Source organism: Dermacentor albipictus, chromosome 6 (assembly GCF_038994185.2).
Source record: "Dermacentor albipictus isolate Rhodes 1998 colony chromosome 6, USDA_Dalb.pri_finalv2, whole genome shotgun sequence".
Lineage (NCBI taxonomy): Eukaryota > Metazoa > Arthropoda > Arachnida > Ixodida > Ixodidae > Dermacentor > Dermacentor albipictus.
In genome coordinates this window covers 122,086,298-122,113,185 of record NC_091826.1, presented here as the reverse complement: position 1 = coordinate 122,113,185, position 26,888 = coordinate 122,086,298, and the positions used below count along the sequence as shown (strand labels likewise).

Sequence of the window (26,888 nt, the reverse complement as noted above, 5' to 3'; positions counted from 1 at the left end):
CGTAGTTAATAGGTTGTTAGCAACTGCCTGCCTATACAAACGCTTTTTCTTTTTATTGGCTCTTCGCAGCCGCTCGTTGAACCAAGGCGCTCTTTTACTGCACCTAATTGAGATAACCGGTATGAATCTTGTAATGAGGTTAAGTAGGGTTGTTTTGAACAGCGACCAGTTCTGTTCAATGGAACGGAAAGTACATTCGGCTAAGAACCGCCCAGAAAAAGTGGTTAATTCGAGATTCATCTGGTCAAAATTAGCCCTGTTATAACACCTGATCAGCTTTGAGGTAGTTTTCCTGTCAAGCATACGGTGATTTATGCACCCGGTAATGATGTCATGGTCAGAAAGACCACTAAGGTGAAATATTTTAGAAAAGGCATCGGGATTATTGGTTAGGATCAGGTCGAGAATGTTGGCAGTGGTACCTGTGGATCGCGTGGGCTTTGTAATGAGCTGAGTTAGGTGAAAATCTAGACAAGACTGCAGAAAAGCGTGCGCTTCCTTATCACTTGGTGAGACAGATAAAATGTCCCAATTGATACTGGGGAAATTAAAATCACCAAAGATAATTAGGACGGAATTTGGAAAACGCGTACACACATCAGTCAGTAGGCGACAAAATTCGTCAGCAAACCCATCGTTCAGGTCTGGAGGACGGTACAACACACCAGCAATAATATTTGTAGTACTGCACTTTATCGAGATGAATATACATTCCAGAAAAGAGGAAACAACAACTGGTACGATAATGAGTTCTTGCTTCGCCGCAATAAGGACGCCACCTCCTCTCCTGTCCTTTCTGTCACATCGAAAAAAATTAAAACTTGATTCGCATGAAAGGATGTTATCGTCGGCAATATAATCGTTTAGCCACGTTTCAGTCAGTGCTAATATCGAGGCTCCAGTGGAGTCGATAAGGGAGGAGAGGGCAACACTTTTCGCCGTAACGCTTCTGATGTTAGTGTATAGGAAACACATCTTATCTAAACACTTCGGTCCCGACAATGATGGTGGTGCACGATCGGAAGCATCATGGTGACTTTGATTGTGTCATTCGGTAGAAGAATCGGACACACGCACAGCCCAAATGTCTAAATACTCCAAATGTCTCTTGTTTATCTCGACTGCGGACCAGTTGATACTTCCCTCTATTTTATATTCAAGCACTGCTCGTATACGTATGTTACGTATTCGTCTCGCTGGGGGAATCCCCCCGCATTCCATTAGAATGTATTGAGTGGTCTCCGGATTTTTGCTGCAACATACACGTCCTATCTAACTGTGAATATTTACTTGGTATATTTTTGTCCTTACGCAACCAGATCAATCCTAACATCCTAACGGGTTATTGTACAGATTTTTCCTTCTAAATTCTTTTTTGCCATTCTTGTAAATCATCGTGGTCTTCTTCGTTTCCATTTTTTTTTTGCATCCAATTCGCTGTCTCTGTTTCTCACTTCCTTTCTGATTACTCCTGGTTGTCTATCTACACTTTCAATTAACCTGTACTTGGTTGACAACTTTCTTCACTTCTTCCTCTATACTGTGTCAAGATTTTTAGCTACAGATTCTTGTGCACTTTAGCCGGCCAGTTATTTCGATCCATGTTCCTGAGTCTTTCTTCAAAACTAAATTTGCTCTGCACTTCTCCGACTTCAAACGAGGCCCAACCCATGTCAACCTGCACTGCCTCATTGGTGGTTTTGTCGTGCGCTCCCAAACCAAACCGCCCCACTGATATTTTGTTAACTTCCAACCCCAGATATATTTATTTTTATTCTCTTTCTTTTCCCACTCTCCTCTGGAATCTTTCAATCCCATTCCCCATCCCTATACAGAGTAGCATACCAGTGGTTGTATATGCGCCGGCAAAAATATGTTTTTCTAATAAAGAGTCTCTCTCTCTCCCTCTATGCAATTTTACGCACACAATGACATTTGCGAACGCCAACACTGGCACCATGACTCCTTTAGAAAATTCCACGCGCAACTTCCTATTTATTGTTGCCCCAAAGTGCCCTATGTTTCCTCGTTGCTGCATTCCGCTTCTCTTTTATTGTTAGATTATTTTGATGGGTGCTAGAGTAAGTCTTTCCTCCGGTTATGTATACACCGAGAAACTAATATTGATTGACTACGGGTATGGTTTGCTGTTGAGTCGACACCAAATATGATCTTCATTAAAGATAATAATTCCCGATTTCTCCGTGTGAACTTTAACGCCTAGAATTGTCGTTGCGCTGCCACACATATTAGCCAGTGTCTGCAAATCTCTTGCATTACCTACTAGCAGCACTATTCCGTACGCGTACATCAGTGCAGGCACCTTCTGTTGCACCATTTGTCCATTACGCGTGTATGATAAATCAAATCATTATTGACTATTTTCCAGTTGTCTTTCTAAGCCCTTAATATAACGCGTGAAATACAATGGAGGTAGACGGCATGCTTGCATTAGTATTTGATGAATTTCCACCACTACAAAAGGATGGATAGGTGGGCTAGTTGATAGCAGATTACAATAAAAACTTACAGCGCTAAAAACACAAAGGACGTAGAAGGAGAAACACACACCACACGTGCTCTTCCCTACGCGCATGGTGTGTGTTTGTTCTTCTACGGCCTTTGGGTTTTAAGAGCTCTAATTTTTATTATGATTCCACCACTCTGCTACAAGTTCGGCCTCCGCATACAATTTTCACACGGCTTTCCTATATATCTCTCTGAGCAGTTCCACGAAATCATCCTGTATGCCTTCATGCTTAAGAATAGCCTAAAACAACTTCGTGCCTGTGTGGTCGTAAGCTCCCTTTACATCTAGAAATGCTATCCATAAAGGTCTGTTCTGAGCTACTGAAATCTCTGTGCACTGAGTTAGAACAAGAATATTATCTTCTAAGCGTTTGGATGTTCTCAACCCATTCCGTACTTCCCCCAGTACATCATTTGTCTCCAGCCATTCCGCCAGCTATAGTTTTATAGCTTGCATTGCCATTCTACATAGCACCGGCGTTACTGTAACCGGCTTGTACGAGCTCGTCCTATCCACATCGAGTTTGCCTTCGTAGGTGAGGTTCATCGTGCTTTCACGCTACCCAACAGGAATTTTTGTTTTTATCGCTTGTTCAGTGGCATTAGTCAGCAGTGCCTTGCTATGTGGGCAGAGATTTTTCATTAGCCGTATAGGGATTTCATCGGACCCGGCTGCCGTGTTATTCGGGACATTTTCTTCTGCTTTTTTCCAATAAAAGATTTCTATGTTAAATTTTGATCACTCAGGCATCTTTGTTGTTGCTGGATCTCTTTGATTCTGAACTACGCTTTCTGCCGATGATTTCGTGAACTATGCTTTCGTGCCGAAGTTAGCCCAAGCAGTGTCTGTGATGTACCGCGGCGCATCGTCTCCTTCGAAGATGTTACCGTCTTCATCCCTTATAAACGTCTGCAAATCTTTAGTTGGAGCTCCGAGTGCTCTTGCATGGTTCCAAAATCCTTTTGGTTCGCCTTTGTCTCTTTTGTAAATGTTATGGACCCATCGTTCATTTGCGCATCGCTGCACCGGCATCGCTCCATACGAACGTGATATGCAAAGCAAGTCAACCCGTGCGCCCTCTGCAAAAACGAGTAAAACCTGGATCGCGTGAAACTATATGTACCTCCCCTTGAGAGGCCCATTATAAGGTGCCCTGACAGAGGTATTTTGATCAGACGCGCAAGCACTGCATGCAACAAGTGTTCATTATGCTAGTATATAGGGTAAAGACAGAGTCGGTCCATAGCAAAGTCGTTCGGTGTGTTAGCAGTTTGAGGCACGTGACATTGCTCACAGTCTGGAAACGAATGAGTCCATGTTCCAGCAAAACGAAAGCCGCAGATATTTGTCTGTTTGTAGCGCAGCAACATGTCACATCGCTTCCTCATTCCGAGTTCGTGTCCTCTCCCGTCAGTGCAAGTGGTCGCTGTTTTCCACTGGGATCTTTGTGCTCAGCGCGAGACAGAACACAATATTTTTCTGAGGTAGTGGTAACTTCCCGAAAACCAAGGAGCGCCCTTTTTTGAGTGAATGAAGCAGGGTATACGCGTCAATGAATCGTACAGTCATTGCATGACTCAACCACTGTCATGTGACCACTGAGCTCGTTTACCAGGTTATGCTAATTTTTTTCCACTGGTATTCCGACATTAGGCAAAACCAGCTGTAAGTGGCAGAATACGTTACCGATGTCTTTCACTCCTCAATTCTGACAAAACAGTGCCGGTATTTCAGCGTACGAACGCGATGTAGGGCTTGCTTTTGTTTGTACGGTAACATTCTAAAAAGGTAGCCTTGAGTTCACTTTCCAGTCGACGCTCAATACTGCAAAGTTTGTGTAACACTTATTTGCTGCCACATATAGCCCTTAGCGCGGAGATCAATGGCATCTCTACTGTCAAGAAGTATCGAACCACAAAAAGTGCACGTGGGTCAGTCGCCCTTGTGGGTCTGCCAACATTGCCTTCTGTATAACGAAGCAATCAAATCCCCCAGCGACACATTCTTAAAGCGATAGTGGTAAGGGCCCCATGTCGCAGAAAATGCGGGGGTGGCGTCGACGGATTTCCGTGAGCGAACCTTTCTCTATATATTCAGGTATATGTATATGCCATGCGTTGCTATATGACACGCGGTATTTGCGGCTTATATTGCCACACTATTCTATCACTAAACTTGCTCATACCTTGTCTTACATTCTTGAAAGTTATTCGTCGAAATTTTGAGCATGACATCCCACAAACAAATGTCACAAAAAAACACCTACAGCGCATGCCTTTTATGGTAAATCTTCTCTGACTTAAATATTAAAAGTATGAAGGAATAACACAAACCTGAAAGTAATGTATTTTTTGGAGACCACTGCCTCTGGGATCGGCCCACCCAAGAGGCAGCGTTACTAAGACAAAGCTTGTCTTCGGGCATAGCGTTCGCCGCCAGCGTTTGGCAGCAAACATTACGGTTACATAAGCTGCAGTTGCCGGGAAGCGTGAGAACAAGGCAGGGATATTTAAATGCTATCGCGTTCCACTGTTAAAGGCCAAGCTTAAGCCTGCTTCAAGTTTTTTCGTATCATTGGTCACACGTTGTCAAACGAAAGTCTGTTGCGAGGAATGATTGCAGTTTCCTGTGTGGCTCTATTAAATATTCATGTTCAATATACCTGCACGACTGTACTTACTGATGTGCACATGCTTGTTCACATAAAGCAGCTTGCAGGAGAGTTACGTAGGTAAAGAAAAGAAAATTTCATTTACAGAGACGACGAAATTTTCGCGATGTTGCTTCAACAGCATATTGTTCCGTCTCAACACCTCAAAGGCGTTAATTAAACTATTGACATGAGTAACACCACCACCAATCCATCAGCGTCTATCCACGCCACCGCAGCGTGGACACCGATTTTGGACGGTTCCCACAATGGCCCTCACCCCACCCTCTAGCTGGTACCCTGAGCGATAGATGAAAAGGAAGGGAACAACGTCGACAACCTGAAAGTAGCAAATTCCTTTCTTGCCACATATTCCGAACCAGTCTCTTCAGAGGCGGAGTTACTACGGGTTATTGCGAGCACAAGCATGGTATCGCCACGAAGTCGGGGCGTGAATGAATGGAAACAACTTTATTTTAAATCCTGCAAAGTTTGACGACCCGGGCTCAGGCCTCCCATGAGGGGACTTCGAGGCCTTGCCTCGTCACCGCCCCTCGGGCCTGCTGGACAGCCCACTCTTGCATCTAGAGGTTAGAACCGCGCAGAGCGGCGGCCCACTTAGACGCAAGAGCTTTCGGAGCTACTGCTATTGTAGCTGATGTAACACGACACTCCCACAACATGTGTGATAGCGTTGCTCTAGTTTCCTGACATAATTTGCGAAGAGCACTCGGGTATTGGGCGGCGAAAATGTGCCGCAATCGCACCGGACTGGGGAAGGTTTGTGTCTACAGTGGTCGCCAGACGAATGCCTGGCGACGTATTAGTTTGGGGTGAGGTGGGGCAGTAACCGCCTGCCTAGCTGGTAGTGCTTAGTTATGCCATTGTGCCTGACCAAGCGTTCTCGCGTGTTTTGAACCAGGAGTTCCGAACTCGAAGAGGCGGTGTACGATTCTGCGTGGTGGGTAAGTTCTCGCGCCGAGCGGTATGCTACCTCGTTCAAGTTATGGGGGCTCTGATCGGTGGGGGTGGCGACGTACGCTGAAAACCACATTATCGCGGTGCTATCGAAGTTCTGTTGACCAGCTTTCCTTAGACTCTGGAGAGCTTCGAGGGAAATGCACCCCCGCGCGTAGTTGAGTACTGCGGATTGTTAGTCGCTAAAACTACCTCGCAGAGGGGCTCGTTAAGCGCAAGCGCAATCGCTACCTCTTCGGCTGTTTCGGGATATCCCGTTGCCACAATACACGCGTGCGTAAGCCTGGAGTTAACGTCTACGACTACCGCCATGAACCGGTGTTCTCATGTGTATTCTGCGGCATCTACGAAGCGTGCAGTCCTCTTTCCACCAAAGGAGCGCAGCAGTGCCTTATCACGGGCCTGGCGTCGGCCCCTATTACATTTGGGGTGCATGTTTCCAGCGATAGGGGCGACAATCAGCGTGTCGCTGAGGTCGGGTGGAATGACCTGTTTCTGACCGTGTTGGACGTGGTAATTAAAGCCGATTTTCTGCAGGATGAATCGGCCCGTGGCTGGTAGAGACATGCGTTCGAGTTGAGAGGCTCTTTGCGCATCCACGATTTCCTCAAGCGTGTTGTATACCCTCAGCTATTGCAGACGAGCAGTGCTTGTGGACTCCGGTAGGCCAAGGGCGATCTTGTAAGTATTGCGTATAAGGGTGCTCATTTTCTAACTTTCGGTGACATTCCACTTATGGAAGGCAGCCACATAAATAATGTGACTGATTTCGAAAGAGTGTATGAGGCGCACGACGCTGTTCTCCTTGATGCCCGTGTGCTTGTTTGGAATGCGTTTGATCAGGCAGGTAGACGCTGTAACCTTGCCTTCGATCTTGCGAATAGCTTCTATGTTTGACCCGTTGTCTGTTATATGCATGCTCAGGATGCGTATCTTCGGGACTCGGGGAATACAGGAGGCGTCTAGCTATATAGGATTATTACGTCACATTGGCGCGATTCGCATGTAGGCTTGGGCCGGCGACGCGGGCGGTAGATGAGCAGCTCCTATTGGAGTGGAGATAGTCGGACACCTGTGCCTTGTAGGTAGGTATTGAGTGCAGAGGCCGCCGCTTGTAAAGTGCATTCTATCTGACCATCACTGCCTTTGTCGACCCACAGGGTGATGTCATCTGCAAGTCGAGGAGTGTGATTTGCTGCTGTACAATATTCAGATTACCTCGTCAAATCACCTAGGGAAGACGAAGGGATCAATAGCGGAGACTTTTCGAGAATGAGGACAGATGGCACTGATGTCAACTGAGAGGTTTAACTTTCTCCTACATGGAGTGGGCTTCCGTACTCGAACCGTACAACTAAGCCAATGAACCCTTTACATTCATTTTCTACAACCGGACGTAGCAGTCCATGGGCTTGATGAATTCCTTGCCTTAACGCCAACCGAAGCCGCAACAATATACAAACTTCATGTCACTGCACCTTCAAATGCACGTTACATACGTACGGTATAGACACCAGTTTTTCTTTACCAAATATTCAGACATTTTGAGGTCTGCAGGAGAAAATGTTCACCAAAATGTAATGTCGTGGGACAAGGGGCTATACAATTGCTGGTAGGATGTTTTAGGTTTCTGTTATCATGATGCTGTTTATCTATGCAAGTTAAACTAGGCACTCTCCCACTTCATGTACCACTGCCATAGTTACAGCTGCAGATCGGCGTCTGTAGACGCCGGTATATTATAAAGAGACAAGTGCCAAATTAACAGACAAATCATAGCGGCGTTCCACAGTAAAAAGGGGTGCCACCAATATGTCCGTCAGCCATATATTTTGTTCACGGAAAAAGAATTCGCGTATCTGTGTAGCACGTCACGCAATTGACTTGAAACGCCAGCTGCGGTGTATGTTCGCATTATTTATACATTCTTTTGTTTGTCATAGGGCTGTTTTCACTAAAAGATCGCGTTTTGGGGTTGTTTAAATGCCAAGGCTGGAAGATACAATCTCTCCAATGCTATTCACAGCGTGTTTACAGTAGGTATTAAGAGAGCTGGAGTGGGAAGAATTAGGGATAAGAGTTAATGGATAATACCTTAGTAACTTGCGATTCGCTGATGATATTGCCTTGCTTAGTAACTAAGGGGACCAATTTCAATGCATGCTCACTGACCTGGAGAGGCAAAGCAGAAGGGTGGGTCTAAAAATTAATATGCAGAAAACTAATGTTGAACAGTCTTGGAAGAGAACAGCAGTTTACGATAGGTAGCGAGGCAGTGGAAGTGGTATGGGGATACATCTACTTTGGGCAGGTAGTAACCGCGGATCCAGAACATGAGCATGAACATGAACATGCGTTTGGCAGGCATTCTCACATCATTAACAGGAGGTTACCATTATCCCTCAAAAGAAAAGTGTATAACAGCTATGTCTTACCAGTACTCACCTACGGGGCAAAAGCCTGAAGGCTTATGAAGAGTGTTCTACTTGAATTGAATTGCATTGAATATATCTCTATTTTCAACAGATTGGGGGAGACAGGGAAGAAAAGCTGCAAGTGCAGCTTGAAAAAACACCCTGCCCCCTATGACCACAAGACATAGGCGGCGCGGAGCTGCCGCGTGTTTTTAGCAATACAAAAATACACAGTTTTGCAAGAATGCATGAGAAGCGCTAAGTTAAAAGTGAGGAGTTGCGCGTTACAAAATGTTTCACATATGACAGATGAAAAAAAAAACATATGCACATATGTATGTAATTATAAATATGAACAAAAAGGTGTAAACTCATCTAATCTGCACTTATGAAATGGCTGGCTACATAAACATGAATATTAGTCCCGCTGATTTAGTCGAGAAAATTCTGATGGGGTAAGGGCACTTATATCAATGCCAGATTTGTTTTAAGCGTTTAAAAGCCTTGGTAAGTTGTTCTTTAGCATTTGTGAGTTGTAATTAGTTCTAAAATGGCGCACAGTTCAGGGTTGTGTGTTTCTTGTGAAACGTGAGGGGACACGTTTTTCTAAACATGACAATTTAACAAGGGATAGATCGCTTTTCCTGTTCATGTAAAAAAAACTTCTGCAAAAGTCGACGCCTATTGATTTCGTGCGCTGCGATAATTTTAAACTTGTAGAATAAATGCTCGGTGTGTGAATCGTACGGAAAAGTTGCTAGGGTGCGTACTATCCTTTTCTGTAATAAAAATAATATGTTTAAATTCGTATCAGTTGTAGTGCCCCATACGAGGTGACAATAATTGAGATGAGAGGCGAATAAGGCGTTGTATAATAGTACTTTAACTGATGTAGGAAGAAGGTCACGGTTATGGCTTATTATACCTGTTATCTGACTCAGTTTTTGCGTTACAAAGTTTACATGGTCATTCCATAGCAGCGATGAAGAAAAATGCACGCCTAGAATATTGATGCGTTCTACAAATTCAATCGGAGCATAATTATAGGCTGTCCCATGTATTAAAGGGGAGGTGTTTCCTTTTGGACGAAACATTAGAGCTTCAGTTTTGGTTGGGTTGACAAATAAACAGTTTTGCTTAGACCATGTACTAAGTTTCAGGGGCACTTCATTTGATGTTATGATAAGCTCGGTATAAGAACGTGATGTTAGAAATATACTGGTGTCATCTGCGTAAATTAAAAATTTTACATTGAAATGAATATTTACAATATCGTTAACATACAGATTAAAAAGCAAAGGACCCAGAATGCTGCCTTGAGGCACTCCAGAAAGTATAAACCTCTCTTGGGACCTGAAGTTATTTATCTGTGCATATTGGCGTCTATTTTGAATATACGACTTAATAAAAAAAGAGGAAGTCCTCTAACTCCTTAACGATTGAGCTTATGAAAAAGAATATTGTGGCCAATACAACTAAACGCTTTACAGAAATCTACAAATAAACCGAGAGTTATGAACTTGTGTTCGAAATTGGTAAGGATATATTCTTTATGATGCAGTAGGGCTAACTCTTTAGACTTGTCTTTTTGAAACCCATACTAGGATTCGCTAATTAAGTTGTCCTTATTACAGAATGAGTTTAAACATACAAATATTTTTTTCTCTAAAGCTTTGGAAAAGATAGGGAGGAAAGATATGGGCCGGCAAATATTTACGTCTAGCTTGTTGCCTTTCTTATGGAGTGTTGTTACTCTCGCACTCTTCATCTTTGCAGGAAAAACACCAGTTGAAATGCATAAGTTGTATATGTGTTTGTATCCCATCAGGATGAATGCATGACGAGTTTTTAAAACTAGAAAATACTGTATGCACTTCATGAACATCTGTAGGCTGGAAAAGGAGCGTGTTTTGATTTGGAGGGAAAGTAAGGTCAGGAAGTTTTGCAGAATTAACATAGGTATCGCGATACACAAAATGTTGATTAAACTGTTCGACCATTTCCTGCCGTGATAACGTCTGTTCTTTGTAAGCAATTTGTTCTATAGACTCACTCCTTCTTTTTCGCCCTAATACAAAATTCAGGTTATTCCAAAGTTTATGGCTCTGAGAGCAAGAAGAAAACATCTAGAAATAATATGCATCTTTTGCTTTTCGTAACTCTTTGGTTAGTTTATTTCTATACTCTTTAAAAGCCTTCAGGTCAGCAGGGTCACGGTATTTTACAAATTTACCATAAAGCTGGTCACGCTTGTTTATTTTATTAAACAGGTGTTTTGTTAGCCAAGGCTTTCTGAAATTTTTATGTTTACTTTTTTTGCGGATGAAGTGTTTTGAATGCACATCAACAAACATTGTGATAAACTTAGAGTAAGCCACTTCCGCATTATTTTCCTGAAGGATATTATCCCAGCTTACCTCGCCTAATTCTGCCTGAAATGCCTGCAGCGTTTGTTCAGTAATGTCCTGATAAAATGTCAGATGCGTTGCTGCGTATCGCAATATGTGCGCTTTCAACGTACATACAAAATGGCATGTGATCACCTATGCAATGCGCCAAAACACAACTGCTAATACATGAAGGATGGTAACTTGTCAAAAAGAGATCAAGCGTAGTTTCACTTGTAGCTGTAACCCTAGTTGCTGATTCTATGGCATTAATGCAGCCGTTCTGGACAAATGTGTTTACAAACTCGTGCGTCGTTGCGTTTTCAGAACCCGTATCAATGTTCATGTCACAACCAATAACTACACATTTTCGATTTTCACTGGCAATTGACAACAGATTATCCATAAACATGAAAAAAGCGTTCAAACTCCCACCAGGTGGTCGGTAACAAACAGCAAATAACGTATCATTGGTTTGAACACATAGCACCTCAATATTTTCATTTGTACACAGAAGTCGCCAGATAGATCACTTGATGTAGGCTCATTTGCAAACCGGGAAACACCTCCTCCACGCTGTGATTCTCTGTTTAAATAGAAAATTTTCTCGTAAGGTAAATGAAAAATATTGCTGGCGTCAGTGTACCACGTTTCAGTAAGCATAACTACATCGCACAAGTTTTCTGTCTCTGAAAAGAAGGTTTCCAGTCTGTTGTTTTATTATTCGCAGATTGAATATTTAGATCTATACAGCTTAATCCTCCTTTTTGTACGCGTAGTGTAGAGACCCATTCTGTCTTTGTTTTATAGCCTAAGTGCATAATGGTAATGGTTAAATTAAGGATGACGCAGCGAGCAATGGAAAGAAGAATGATGAGTGTCAGGTTAAGAAGAGAGCAAGCAGAATGGGTGAGGGAACAAACGCGAGGTAATGACATCTTAGTTGAAATCAAGAAAAAGAAATGGGCATGGGCAGGACATGTAATGAGGAGGGAAGATAACCGATGGTCATTTAAGGGTTACGGACTGGATTCCAAGAGAAGGGAGGCGTAGGAGGGGGCGGCAGAAAGTTAGGTGGGCGGATGAGATTAAGAAGTTTGCAGGGACAACATGGCCACAATTAGCACGTGACCTGGGTAGTTGGAGAAGTATGGGAGAGGCCTTTGCGCTGCAGTGGGCGTAGGCAGGCTGATGACGATGATGATGACGAAATGCCAAGATGTTCATCCAGCAAGACCTGTAGGGAACGCCCACCTTCCGGAAGCGCTTGGATTCAATGTGCATGGAAGAATTAACTGCTCAGCAGTGGAGCTAAGCAAGATACATAACGAGTATTGGTGGAAAGAAAAGGAGAAAATACATTGATAGAGCTGGACACGTTACTGGTATAGGTAACTGTACAAGGTAGATATCGATGCTTTAAGGAACAGAGAAAAGACTAAGGCGTGATGGACGAAATGCTAGACTGCGATACATGTAATAAACCTGATTAGGTGAAGCAGGCTATAGTTACTTTTGTAGCCGCTTGGCTTCGGACTAGTTGACAAGAAAAAAAATCACCAAAAATTAAGGTTCCGTCAATATAAAGCAGTTGACAGTTTGCAGTTGTGTCGTGCATCCCTCTCCTTCTCGACCGTGTGTTTTGTGCAGAACCCATGGTATGAAGTTCAACAACTTTTGTTGCAGAAAATGTGGAGCAGTTTGACAAGCTCGAGCCCTGGGAGAACAGGCTGCTGACACCATTCGACAGAGACTCAGTCATGCTGTACGGCTCGGAGTCGTTTGCCCGCGAACCAGGCTTGGCAACCATGCTGGCCAAGGACGGCAGCAGGCTTAAAGAAGTTTATGACAAGCGAGGTCTGAGCGCTAGCGATGCGCGAAGGATAAATATGCTGTACCGCTGCAAAAATAAAAAGACTTAGCACCTACACTGTACCCTCTATAGCAGTCCTGCTGCCATGGTGGCACGGCCGATTGAGGCCGTCTCTCTACTTTAGCCTTGTTGTGTACTGTAGTGGAACAGAACTAACCTAAGGAAAGAAGAAAGGACACGCTGTGGCATGGCTTGAGAAGCCTCACTTCATCAAGGTGGTAGTGTGAGCAAGTTACTACTGAATTTTTGAATGTATGTCAGCAGAAGCAGAAATGCACAAGACGCAAACGCCTTCTCGTGTTCCTTTCTTTTAGCGGGGATAAAAAAAAAAGCCTAACCTTATTCAAGAAGTGAGTGAATCATTCAACTAAGTTTTAAAAATGGATATAAATGTCACTACAGGCCTGGTTACTCGATTATGCATCATTCTTTCGTTAAAAGTATTTTTTTCTAAACTATTAATTTTCACATTTACTGCAGACTTTGTTGCGTTCTTTCCCACATCTCGATTCTTCACCGATGCAGTGTAGCGGGTACGTGCCATCTTAGAGGCCCAGCTCCCACCAGGGAACGCTGAAATCGCGCCGCTAGGATGGCAAGGAAGTAACGCTTTCGTGGTGACTCTATACTTCGCACGTTCGGTTGAGAATTAGGTCACTCGCGTAGGGCTGATACTGGCATATTTCACAATTCTGGTTTGATTTTTTTTTGTTTTGGTGTCGCATATTTGCTCCTCTCAACTATAAGTCTGAACCGGAGGCCCCAATGCAGTCATAGACGATGGGACCACCTTTTGTATTTCTTATATGTCGAAACTTTTAACTACGATGTTAAGCAATCAATTGAAATAAGTTGAAGCAATGAAGTAAGATATTGCCGGTTAATCTGCCGTGAACTTCCTGCCTTAAATAGAGAAATGTGATATCGCAGGTACTGACAAGACGCTTCCTGAAAATTGAAAAAAAAAGACTCCTACAATCACTTAACTACGTGATCAATGTAACACATGTAACAAAAAGGACGCTCCTATATGTGATGTAGCAAAACTGGCGCTTTATGACTGCGCCAAAGAATTCCTGCTTCTAGAGAATTTCTTTCGTTGGTCTTCCAATTCATCGTCTATATTAGCTGATGAAAAAGAAAACTGAAAAGCAGCTATATTCAGCTAAATTTATTTATTGTATATTTTTTGAAGCCATTATTCAAAATACTGACAAGAAGGAAGTTTATTGAAAAGTTAATGGGGTAAAAGCGTATGAGAGCTGCCTCAAACCGTAGCACTGTCGTCATGTAGAAAACGCACCTATACGCCTAGACAAGCAAAAAGGACGCAACAAAATACACATGTCCAACTTGTACCCAATACACCTTTAGAAGTCACGTATACGCAGCAAAGATTAGCAAGTGGTGCTGTTTATATAAAAGCGCTCATGTTTTAACAGCGGCCACAAAAACACAAATAAATGATGTCTTCGTCGGTCGCGCAATACAAGAAGTAAAATATACACGACTGCATTAGGGTGCAGACGAAGGCGGTCAAGGCAGGTTGCACCGTTTGTCCGGGTTCATTGGTGTCCCTGACTCGCAATTGAAGGCTCTAGCAAACTGCCTCGATTGCCTCATCGCCGAATCGCAGATGGCACCCTCGTTCACAGTGTCTCTACCGGCGCACGTGAAGAAGCACAGCACCATTAAGAGGAGCCGAGTTCCGCTGTACTCGCCAATACGAGTGTCGTGAGCCGCCGCTTTGTACTCGTAGGCATCCACGAGGGCGCCCGCAGTGAAAGCTTGGCTGAGAGCACTGTCTAGCTTGAAGGCGCGAGAGGAGCCCTTTTTGACGCATTCGCTTAGATTCCAAACAACGTCGGCAGTCCTCACGTCGCCTGCATAGGTTGTAAGGAGAAGCCAAGAAAGGGCGGAGCCCATCTGACCTCCGAGACCAGCGTAGTTGGCGGCAAGTGGCAGCCGCTCGTCGAATACGGGAAACGACAGAGACAGCGGGAGCAGCCGTAATGTCTTCGACCTAGAAGATGGCACTGACAGCTCGAGGGAGTTGATGGCACCGACCACTTCGTAGACGTGGTCCGGCACGTTCATCATCAGCCTGGACGACGAACGCCAATTGAGCAGCAGGGAGTCGGTGAGGTCGGGCACCCCGCCCCCACTGCCGTAGCAACCGTCGTCGGCGGCGATGGCCTGTGCTTCGTAGAAGGCTTCGGATGGCATCGCCGACCAGTCGGCAACGACCGTGACGTCTTCCTTAAATTGCGACCATTTCGAGAGGCGGCGACGGAGCGCGTTGCCGACCGAGCGTATGATGCTCTCCGCGCTCGCTCGCGCATCCTTGTGGGCCGCTTCGCTCATGTGGTTTTCAAGCAGAGCACCACGGGAGAGGAGGTAAGCCGTAGTGAAGCAGAAGGCACTGTAGCGAACGGAGGCCGCCTCAGTCTTCCCACCATAGTAGTTGAGGATCAGGTCCTTGTTCGCGTACAGTGCAGCCACCTGCACTGTGCTCCATGACGTCAAAAGGTGGGTGTTGTTGCTGCCGATTCTGCGCCAGAGGTCGAGGAAGGCGCCGACGAAGCTCGGACCTGTCGTGACCAGTGCCACTTCGGTGGTGCCGTTGTAGCCGAAGTCAACGACAGTAGCCAGCCAGTCGACATCGGAAATGGGAATATCACGCGGCACAGTCAAGGGCACCGGATACTGCGTGTAGAGGTTGTACTTGGGAACGAGCGCGAGGGCTGTGATTTTCTCGAGCGCGGCAGTGTCCACTAAGCTAGCCTCTATCTCATCGCTGCCTTCGGTGCCGAAGGCCCTCCGCAAGGTGTTGAAGTAAAGCGTGAATTCTGTTTCCGACAGCGAGTTCGTCGCCATTTCCACGATGCGGTGGAAGAGACGGCCAGGGTTCACCGCCAGCACAGTTATGTTGCCGGAGCGCCTGGGCACAACGCGCACAATCACGTCCCACGCGAGCTTCAGAGAGGTGAACAGCAGCGTGTGCAGGATGTCCACCCGATCGGGAATTCGGGGCCACGTGATGCCAGCCTCCAACAGCGCGCCCTTGACCGCCGCAAGGTGGTCTAACCGACCGCTCAGCACGTTTTCGCAGCTGCGGAAAGCGGCAGCTGCTCGCTGTACGTCGTTCTGGCCCGAATCTGGCACGCGAACGTTGCGAATATGCTTCGTCATTCGGTCCAGCGCCTTCTGGTACAGCGCTTCGCGCACGCTGAGTGCATTGCTTCGCTCCCAGCCAGCGCACACGAAGCGCGCGAAGCTATCGCAAGGACTGACGGAGGCGTCTGCGGAGGACTCAAGCAGCTTGGCGAACAGTTGGCACTCGGTGCTGGTGCAGGCTGCGGGTTTCTGGGTGAACAGCGCGATGGTCAGCACGACCAGGGTGATGACGATGGCGATGTACATGAGCAGGACGATGATTCCGAAAGGCTGCACTCTCTTCACCGAGGCCACCTGGGCAAGAAAGAATTGTTTTCGCTATAATCTAGTGCACACTTGTTTACGGATTACAGCTAAGCGCCTAATCATGGTAGTTAGGAGCGTTACACTAGGCCCGTGGTTGTCCACTAGGCGCAGCGTAACTGAATAGGAATCGGAGTTCAGAAACCTCAATATCTGCTAGAAAACGTATTTGCAGGATTTAGGAATAAATAGCGCATGCGCACCAAGCGCATACGCTACTTTTGCTGATCGCGTCGCTTCGCGCTTAGAAGTCACTGACCACCCGGCCAGTCGACGCTCGCGCGATGCTGTTAAAGAATCGGTTGACTGCACACACTGTACATGAGCTCTCTCCTAGACACGCGTTGTGCTTTTAGTAGGCGTCTCCCGAGTTTTGAGAATATCGGCGGATTCCTTCTGCATGAACGTAGGTGTGGCACGGCTGCGATATTGCTTATGTCCGTGTGGGAATTCCGCTTCAACATCGTAGACAATAAGCAAGCCTTAATACGGCTGTTGAAGGGCACGAAGAGCGAGAGCGTAACGTAAACTGCGCTTTGCAAACATGTTCTATGCGCTCATACTGCGATTTCACTATGCAAGCTTTATGATTGTGTCAGCGACGTGGTCTCTGAGACTGCACCATTTCGGAGGCTGTGGTACCGAATGCGCTGTCTAGGGGCTATCTCTAGCTAAGAGCAGACGATGGCAGCCAGAAGTGGGACTTCAAGTCACGGTGCTTTCGAAGGAAACCTCGGACCATCTCCGCCAGCTGGATCACGTGACCATAGTGGTATAGTGTTTCCCTCTGAGGGACCTCATGTTCACTGCTTAATCATGTTCTGGTCTAGTTTGGCTAGATGATGCACCCCTTTCAGTCCCATGTTTGGCTTCGGCCAATGAGGTGGTGACATCTGGTCGGGAAGTCTTCGGGCATTAGAGGGCCGCTTGCCGTTCCAGTCCTTTGTGTGGTTTGCAGAAAAGCGGTCGTCTCTCCGCCTCCCTCTCTCGTGTCAGCGTTGCCGGCGCTCGCCGCGCGCTCTCCGGACGCCGGACCCCCGCCGCCTGCCGGTGCCGAAACTTTTGGCGACGAGGATGGGATCACCGCTCCAGTTCCGACTGAAGCTCCGGGTGATCAACGAACTTCGTAGGAAGCAGCAAGACAATCGACTCAAGTAGCTTCATTGTCACCCCATACGGTTTCGGCCGCGTCGGGATTCCAGAAACTCGTGCAACGCTTTGACCGGGGAACGAAGCGGCCGACGCCCTCGCGAAGCAAGCTCTCTCGACTCGCTTCCCCCTCACCAGCTCCGTCACCCGTTTCGACGTGGCCAAGACCAACGTTACTAGACTAGCTTCAGTTTTAAAACTCGGCGCCGTTGCGCAGAACCGCCACCCGCCCGCGCCTTCGTGGCGCTGCAGTCGCGCCCGGCTTCACTTCCTCACTAGCCGGCTACGCGGGCGGGCCCGGTGCAGCGTATTGTGTGGTTCGTTGTTGAAGGCGAATTTCAGCAAGCATGTAATCCGCGAAACTGTAGCTTTCGCCGAGTTTGTTGAGAATATAAGCAGACGAAGCCGACGTGCTGCGCACCTGGCTGCATAGGCGGCTATCGGAACGATGTCGACAGTTCGGCGCGCTGCTTTTTCTGTGCCGCCAGCAATGCGACGCTTCGCTCGGCGTGGAACAGAGCAATTCTGTTGTTGTTGTTGTCCTGAGTGGCCGTGGCACATACCCACAGTGGGGGATTGGCCAAGAATCGGGCGGTTTAATTAGGTGCCTAAAATAATAATGATAACAAGGGAGTTAACAATTTGGGCGTGTGAGTTTAAAAGTAAACGTTTTGTGTTTGGAGAAAAAAAGAAATAATCAGATGAAAACCGGGTATAAGATAACAATAATAATAATAATAATAATTAATAAAAGATAAGAAATAAAAGAAAGCTATGGTTGGGAGGGAGAACGATCAATCTAACATGGAAATCGATTAGTTTCAATGAGGTAATTTTGGATCGCCAAGCAAACATTTCTGTTGCTGAACCCAACAATGGAGGCTCCAAAAGATAGGATCACAGGCACTGATAAAGTCAGACCAATAGAGCGAAGCGGGATTTCGAGTAGTCGTTTTCTTATAATAGAAAAACGTCTGCAAGACAACAAGAAATGGTCGATTGTCTCCGCTTCGCCACAGAATGAGCATAGTGGTGAGGGGACCAGACCAGACCTGTGGAGGTAGAAGTTCAATGCAGGTATACGGCAGCGCAGCTTCGTGATGGACACTTCAATTTTCCGTGTTCGGCAAAAATCTCTGTTCCAAGGGTGCAGGAGATGTCCGTACTCCACAGAGTTAGTAATTTCGGAGCCTGATACTGACTGTATAATGATACTCCTGCGAAATCTAGCTGCAGTTACATAAGCAGTCAAAGGGCAGCAAGGAAGAATCGGGCCACTATCGATGCCTTGGCTAGAGAGTCTGCAATTTCATTAATGATTAGTCCTTTATGGCCGGGCACCCAAATCAAACGCACGCTTCTCAAGTAACCAGGTACCAATGATTGAAATGTCCTCATCACGCGAGAATCACTAGAAGCAGTAAGGGATGAGCACAATGATAAAGAATCAGTAACTATCACGGCTGACGTAACTGATGGTCCTAATTTGCGTAATGCTAGCACCACGGCCATGAATTCGGCTATTCCTTGTGCCGACCGGCACACGCGCTCGTGCCACTGCTCCTACGTTCATCGTCGTCTTCCACAGCTGGCTGCGTTGCCGTTCATCATTCCAGCGCAGAATTTCACTTCTGTCATCGTAATGGGGAGGCCGCGTTTACAGTGGGAGGGGCCATTGCTTAAGGCAGTATGAGCCACTCATTGTCTTACGTAACGGATAGATTTAATTTCTGGAGAAACTTAATTTTGAATAATCGCAAATCGGGCGAAAGCAGCTAATCACGCCTCCGAGCAAACTCGAGACATCGAACGCAAGCGACAACGGCGGACTACGTGCATACCGTCAGTGACGTCGTTCTCTCGGTCGCAGCCGATTGTGTGTGTTACCGCATAATTCAGAAATACTTTAATGAATCCTCTAGATTAACCCAGTGATAAACACGGGCCGCACGTTTCAGCTTCGCTGGTTAACCATCTTCACGGAGTGGAAGAGCAGATGATATTTGTGTGTGTGTGTGTGTGTGTGTGTGTGGCTTGTGTGTTCAAAGACTGACCTCATCTTTCTTTTTGTTGCACTTCTTTGGCGTGGCGAGAAGCCTCGGTGGGGATGAAGATCATCCTAATCACACACTTTGGCCAAATGTTCAGGCTTCTGAGCCTAAACTGCGCGAAACGTTAAGACGGCAGGAAAAAACACAGCTTCCGCGCTTCGCTCTATGCGTTTCTTTCTTTCGTGCAGTTTACCCTTATTACAGTATGAACCAACTGGCCCGATAAATCTTATTGCTGTAGGTGGATACCGCTTTCTTATGGTGTCACTAATTCGTACAAGGGAGAACGCCAGCGAGCGTGAAACACGCGCAAACTGCCCGTCCGCACGGGCTGAAGGCTGCGGCGAGGCGTCTGCAGTGGAGCCCGATGGAACGGCGCTGCCATCTGGCGGCTGTCACAGAAGTGGCGACACCGGCTGTAAGCGCGCGGGCGGAGAGTTTTACAACTGAAGCTAGTCTAGTAACGTTGGCCAAGACGGCGATACTGCGCATCCTCCGCGCGCAGCAACCGGATCCGCGCGTTGCTGCAGGTACGCCCCCTCGCCTCCTCCCCCGCGCGGGTCTCTCCCACTGGGACCACTCGTTTCTCCTTCGGCTGCGCATCGGCTGCTACAACACGGCCGCCAGAATGCACAGACTGAACGGAAGAGGCAGCCTCGCGTGCTTGGATTGCAGCGAGGAGGAGACGCTTGAACACCTTCTGCTCCGCTGCCCGGCCTTCGATGTTGAGCGCACTGCGCTATTTGCATCATGCCGTCATGTGGGACTGCCCTGCGACTCGGAGGGAGCACTTCTCTTTCCGGCAGCCCACCCTTCCATTGTCAAGAAAGTACTTCCTGCCCTACTTGACTTTTGCTTTGACACGCAGCTGAGAGCGCGGCTGTAAGCCCCGTGTAGGCAAGCCGGTGATCCGGTAACGAAAGGCGTTTATTCATGGGAGGGAGCGATATAAGTACACTTGGAAAGGGGTGACGTAGGCGTCACATGTTAACAGTCTGGGCGCTATCAGAATGACAGTGTGATATGGCCACATCTCCCCTTTAATGATGATAAGGTCTAGAAGTTTCATCTGGCAACGGGTATCGACAGGGTTCCCGACGCAATCTTGTGCTCCTGCGTAACTGCTGTTGTCCAGGCTGGAGGTCGTCTTCTAAAGGCTCCTGCGAGGTTGATTCTGGCTCCGGTTGAGGTGCTGCCTCCCGCAGGTATTCTCTTGTGCGACGGATTTCATGGCCGTCTTCGGTCTTCACAATCGTAGATCTTGGCGTTGCGGCTGGCCTTAGAACAATAGCTGGAGCCCAGGTTCTCTGGAGAGTGTCGTACGTCGTTACGCGTTGTCCCGGCGTCAGCGGGGAGAGGTTCCTGGCGCTGCGGTCGTAGTGGATCTTTTGCCGGCGCCGGATCGTCTGGAGACGGTCGTGGACCTCCTTGCTGGGTATGGCCTCTGACTCCAGGTGAATTGTTGGTACTGGCAGGAGGGTCCGGGTCTGCCGCCCCATGAGCCTCTGCACAGGAGACTTCAGAACTGGGTCCCTGGGGGTATTACGCCACTCAAGCAGAGCAATTTCAAAATCTGGTGTGCGAAAAGAGCACTTTTTGAGCAGCTTTTTTGCCTCCTGAACAGCTCTTTCCGCCATGCCATTAGAACGCGGGTGATATGGACTTGACGTGACATGCACAACGTCTAGTTTACTCAAAAAATCTTTGAAATCTGAGCTACTGAAGGGGGGCCCATTGTCACTATACAGCTTCTGTGGCAGCCCATGCACCGAAAAAACTTGTGCACACCAAGTCTTGAGCGCATTAGACGTGGTGTGGCGAAGTTCTCGGACTTCGAAGAAAAAGGAATAGAAGTCAACCATGACGGCGAACTCCCGACCGCCATAGTGAAACAGATCCACGCCTACGGACTCCCATGGCAGGGTCGGAACATCATGGCTCAAAAGGGGCATTTTCTGGTTTCGTAGCTGGTGTATTTGGCATACCTTGCAGGTCTTGCAAAACTGTTTAATATCTGCGGACATATTTGGTCAAAACATTACACTGCTGGCCCTCGCTTTCATCTTATCTGCTCCAGCATGCGCTGCGTGGAGGAGCTGCATGATCTCTGCCCGTTTCGATTTCGGTATAATGACCTTGTTGCTTCGGAAGACTAGCCCATCCTGTGCGTGAACTTCTTCCCTGTAGGTCCAGTATGGCCTTCCCGGCTCTGGGACACCATGCTTGTGCTCCGGCCACGCCGTCTCTGCGTATTCACGGATGATGATCAGTGCCGGATCCTCGTTTGTCGCATCCCGCAAGGTTTTCAAGCGGTGTTCCGACGCTGAAACATAGTCAAGCACATTCACTTGAAACTGCTCGGTTTCTTCTTGCAGTGCCATCTTATTAGGAAACCGCGATAACGCGTCCGCTAGGAATAGCTCTTTACCCGGTTTGTATTGCAAAGTTATTGCGTAACGCTGCAAGCTGAGGCGCATTCGCTGCAAACGAAGCGGGCACTGATGCAGGGGCTTGGAGAAGATCGGTATCAAAGGCCGGTGATCCGTTTCGACGATCACGTCTACTTGGCCGAAAATATAATCATGGAACTTCGTGCACCCATGTACTATCGCAAGCGTTTCTTTTTCAATTTGCGCATAATGCTATGTTCACACTACGGTCGTAACGCGCGTAACAGCTCTTTTGGCGTATCGAACGTAACGGCTGTAAAAAACGTTACGGCAGTTAAGCCGGCACCTTTGTTCACATTTACTGCTGCTTAAATTACGGCTTTTACAACAGGCCAATCAAATTTGGAGCTGCAGAATGGACGTCATCAGCGGTCCAATATGGCTCCTGCCAACATGCGAGCGCTGGCCGAGATCGAAGAAATTCACGCTCAAAACAAACTTATAGTCATGTATTCAATCGCCCAAAGACGACGAAGGCGATGCAGAAGGGTTTGGGTGCGGCAAGTATTTCTCGACAGGGCCACGGACGGCGATTTTCACAACCTTTTCGCCAAGCTCCGAGTTGGTGACGCTGCGATGTTTCATAACATCATGCGCATGTCGCCCCAGCAGTTCCGCTTCCTTGAAAACCTAATGAGACCACTCATCGAAGTTCGGAGCACGCATCTGCGGCCATCGATTTCCTCAGCGGATAAACCAGATGAACTGAAAACAGTCTCGCAAGGCGCACTGCAAAAATTTTCACGAACACAGCCAATCGTGCGCACGGAATGGCGGAATGGCACTTCCCGCGCCCGGAGCTGTCTGCAGACGGGAGGACGGAAGTGTCGTCACCGGTTGTTGAAAGCCGAAAGCTTATCGGTCATTGGCTGTGTCGCAACGGTCGTAACGTAACAGTCGTAAATGTTGCCGACCCTTCAACACTCTCACCCACGATTTTTGCGAGAATTGCGCACGTTGGTACCTTTACGTTCGCAGTCTGAACTAGACGCATACGCTTGTTGCGCTTCCGCTTACGTATGTTACGAAAAATCGGCGCCTTACGAACGTAGTCTGAACATAGCATAACGCTGTTGTGCCTCTGTTAGAGATCTGGACGAGAAGGCTACAGGATGGCCTTCTTGCATCAAAACAGCCCCTACGCCCGACTGGCTAGCATCGACAGAAAGCGTGACTGCCTTCTTTGGGTCGAAGTAGGAAAGAATCGGCGCTGTTATCAGTGCCTGGCGCAGTGCTTCAAAACTGGCCTGTTGTTTTTCTGTCCAGACCCATGCGTTATCTTTTCTCAGTAGTTCTCTTAGCGGTTCCGTCAAGACAGACATGTTGGGAATGAAACGCTGTACATAGTTCATTGTGCCGAGAAAAATTTGCAGTTGTTTACTGGTCTTAGGCTCGGGTATTTCCAGAATGTCCTGAACACGCTCCGGGTCGATGCGCAGGCCTTGCGTAGTGAGGATGTGTCCCAAGTAGCGAACCTCTGCCTGCAGGAAGGTGCATTTTTTGAGGTTGAGTCGCAGATTGTGCTCACGGCAGCGTGTCAGTACGAGTGTCAGGTTGCAGTCATGCTCATCCTTTGTCTTGCCCCAGACTAGTATATCATCCATTACAACTGCGACACCGGGTAGACCGTCTAACAAGCGATGCATTGCAGCTTGAAAAATTTCTGGGGCTGACGATATTCCAAAGGGCATTCGCAGGAAGCGATAGCGCCCGTATGGCGTACTCATAGTGCAGATTTTTTAACTTTCTTCCGTTAGCTTCATCTGCCAAAATCCCGATGCTGCATCAAGCGTAGAAAAAAATCTTGCCCCAGACAGCCGCGGAACTATGTCTTCTAATGTGGGCATGGGGTAATTTTCTCGAAGCAACTGTTTGTTCAGGGCGGTTGGATCGAGGCAGATACGCAATTTTTCTTTTTTCACCACGGTCACCATGTGGCTAGACCATTCGGTTGGTTCATTTACCTTTGTAATGACGCCCTGCTGCTCCATGCGCTGCAGTTCTGCCAGAACTTTGTCTTGCAGGGCGATGGGGACCCTCCTAGCAGGCACGACGATTCCTGCGCTGCCGGGTTTCAGCTTCATCGAGTACTCCACGCCGTTCAGTTGTCCTAGCCCGCTGAAAACATCTGCGAAAGGTTGGGCTGGGCGATATAGTTCTTCACTGTAGACTTTCTGTATGCGGTATATGAACCCCAGGCGTTCTGCGACTGCCCCGCTGAGCGTGACTGGAACATCGTGCTCGACGACAAAAAATTGTTCTTCACATTTTTTGTTGTTAGCGTAAAGCAGAAGCTTGATTTTTGCTTGTGCCGTAGTCCTGTGACTAAAGAACGCTGTTAGAGTCACCTTGCAGGCTTCCTTTGGCTTAGCAGGTAACCTTTCCAGCTCGTTTTTGGAGATAACGCAACAGTTCGCTCTTGTGTCCAGTTTGCACGTGACAGGTTGGCCTTCGATGTAAACTGTTGCTGTCCATTTATCAACGTCAAGCGAGTTTATCGCTAGCCCCGCAAGAAAAAAATCGTCTGTCTCGGCCCGTACCTGCCGTAGCTCTTTTCCTGGACGGCTGGCGTTATGCGTGGCGCCGACTGATTTGCAAACATGGGCAAAATGGTTCTGTGCACCGCACTTCCTGCAATTCTTTCCTCTCGCTGGACAATTTCCACCAAGATGCATCTGGTAGCCACACCTACTGCACAACTTCTTTTCCGTCGCAACCGAGTTCACTATCGTAGTTTGCGCTCCGCCTGTTGCTGCGCTTATCTCTTGGAAGTGCTGCTTCCCTTGCTCTTCAATGCGGCAAATGTCTACCATTTTTTGGTAAGAAGGGTTTTCCGCTAATAGCTTCTGCTGCAAACGCTTGTCTCGGACGCCTAGAACGATACGGCTGCGTAGCATACGGTCTTCTAGAAGTCTGAATTCACAGTTCTTGGCTAAAATTTTCAGTTCGATCAACCAGTCATTAAATGGTTCGCCTTCTTTCTGGTCCCTTGAACCAAAGCGGAATTCGTGGAGGGTTAAGTTGTTTGCTGGCTTGTAGTAGTCCTCGAATTTCTTGATCAAAACTTTGACGTCATTTCTGTCCTCGTCCGCGTCGAACTTGAAAGTGCTGAATGCTTTCCTGCCTTCTTCGCCTATGCTCACGAGAAATGTTGCTGCCTGCACATCGGTTGGCTGCTTAGTCAATTGAGTAGCAGTGGCAAACAGTTCGAACTCACTCTTCCATGTTTTCCAACCAAGCCAGGCGTCGTCTGACGTATCCAGGGGTTTCGGCGCCGGTAGTAGAGTCGATGGATCTGGCAGCGTCGTAGGCGGGGGTGGTGTCGTCGTCATCTCAACTGGGCTCCGCTGCCACCATGTAGGCAAGCCGGTGATCCGGTAACGAAAGGCGTTTATTCATGGGAGGGAGCGATATAAGTACACTTGGAAAGGGGTGACGTAGGCGTCACAAGTTAACAGTCTGGGCGCTATCAGAATGACAGTGTGATATGGCCACACCCCGCAATGCTTCTTCACCCTTCTTGTTATTTTTTCCCGCCTTTTCCTTCTGTCCCTGACCTTTTCCCCCCCACTCCCCTTTCCCTGTGCAGTGCTCTTGAGGTGTCCTCCCCTGAGAGACAGTTACGGCACTGCACTTCTCTCTTCCTCTCCTTCAAAAGTCACTACACACTGCTCGCCACGTCAACGAATGCATTGGCGGAAAGGCACACATTTACGAGCAGAAGACAACTTCAGGGGGAATAATTTGTTGAATTCTCGATATAGTTGAAAAGTCGAATTTGTCGAAAAAGCAGTCCAGTGTAACTTCGACCCGTCTTATAAAGAGCGCATCGCAGATCGGATTATCCATGGAGTAACGAACGCCAGGGTTCGCGAGGTTTTTGCTCATGGTGAAAACCATTCGCTGGACCACGCGGAAAAAATTGGCCGTTCATTAAAAGCTCTGCATCGAGCAAACCGTGCGTTCGGCTCTGAAAGTGTACAAAGGATCAAGGCATCCCAACATGGCGTTCCGTTGACGGGACAAGATGGGCGACTTCTGCTGGGAAGCCGCCAAGATGTCCGACTTCGTCCGGGAGGCCATGAAGATGGCCAACTTCTTTTGGGAAGCCGCCAAGATGGCCGACATTTCTCGCGAGGCTCCTCCGGGAACAGTGGTGTTTCGCAGTCCTCGGTAAATTACCAGGAAGACCTGGATGCGTAGAAAGACCTTGATTTAGAATGTCGTGCATGTGACTGGTGTGGCCGCACGAATCATCAGTATGCCGAAAGACCCGAACAGATGTGTAGAATGTCTCTTCCGCATAGGCACTGTCTTCGTCAACTTCCGCAGGGCAGCCGTCCGCGCCTGTCTTTACGGTAAGCCCTTTTGAAACTAAAAAAGATTGGGTAGTTCAGGTCGCAGTTAGGGGCGTCTCCATGCGTGTGCTGGTGGACACGGGAGCATCTGTGTCATTGATGACTGCTGAAGATTTTAGAAATCATTTTGGTGGACAGCACAGGCTGTCAAAAACAAAAGTGGACTTGAGAAATTTCTCCAAGCAGCGCATCGACATTCTAGGTCTGTTTCAAGCCGCTGTCCAGTTTTTCCAAAGGTCGCGCTACGTCACGTTCCACGTACCGACTAGAGGAACATCGCTGCTGAGACTAGACGCCATTCAACGCCTGGGTATACAGATCACGTGTCGCCTGGCATCGCTTCCTTCAGTACGAAACCCCGCAGGTGTACCTCCAGGTTTTGATCACCTCTTCGGTGGCGAGTTGGGTCTCGTCAAAAACTTTGTGCACTGAATTCATCGGCAGCAATCTGTCCCACCAGTATCTTCAAAGTTGCGCAGACTTCCCCTGCCTTTCCGTGACCAGGTCACAAATGAACTGCGACGTCTCGAGGACTGCGACGTCATCGAGCGAGTCAAGGCTTCTGAGT

General features: G+C 47.6%; 2 protein-coding genes across 2 annotated transcripts in view; one reads left to right on the top strand and one right to left on the bottom strand.

Annotated features, from left to right (window-relative positions):
• The window catches only part of LOC135913804 (astacin-like metalloprotease toxin 5), a 34,021-nt gene extending 21,132 nt beyond the window's left edge, over positions 1-12,889 (top strand). The window contains exon 6 of the mRNA XM_065446495.2: positions 12,646-12,889. Within this exon, the coding sequence (XP_065302567.1) occupies positions 12,646-12,881 (236 nt within the window). The 3' untranslated portion in view covers positions 12,882-12,889. The remainder of the gene's footprint in view (positions 1-12,645) is intronic.
• Positions 12,890-14,040: 1,151 nt separating this feature from the next.
• Positions 14,041-26,888, bottom strand: part of LOC135913802 (endothelin-converting enzyme 1-like) — a 33,429-nt gene continuing 20,581 nt past the window's right edge. Inside the window, exon 4 of the mRNA XM_065446493.1 lies at positions 14,041-16,303. Coding sequence (XP_065302565.1) covers positions 14,369-16,303 — 1,935 coding nt within the window. The 3' untranslated portion in view covers positions 14,041-14,368. The remainder of the gene's footprint in view (positions 16,304-26,888) is intronic.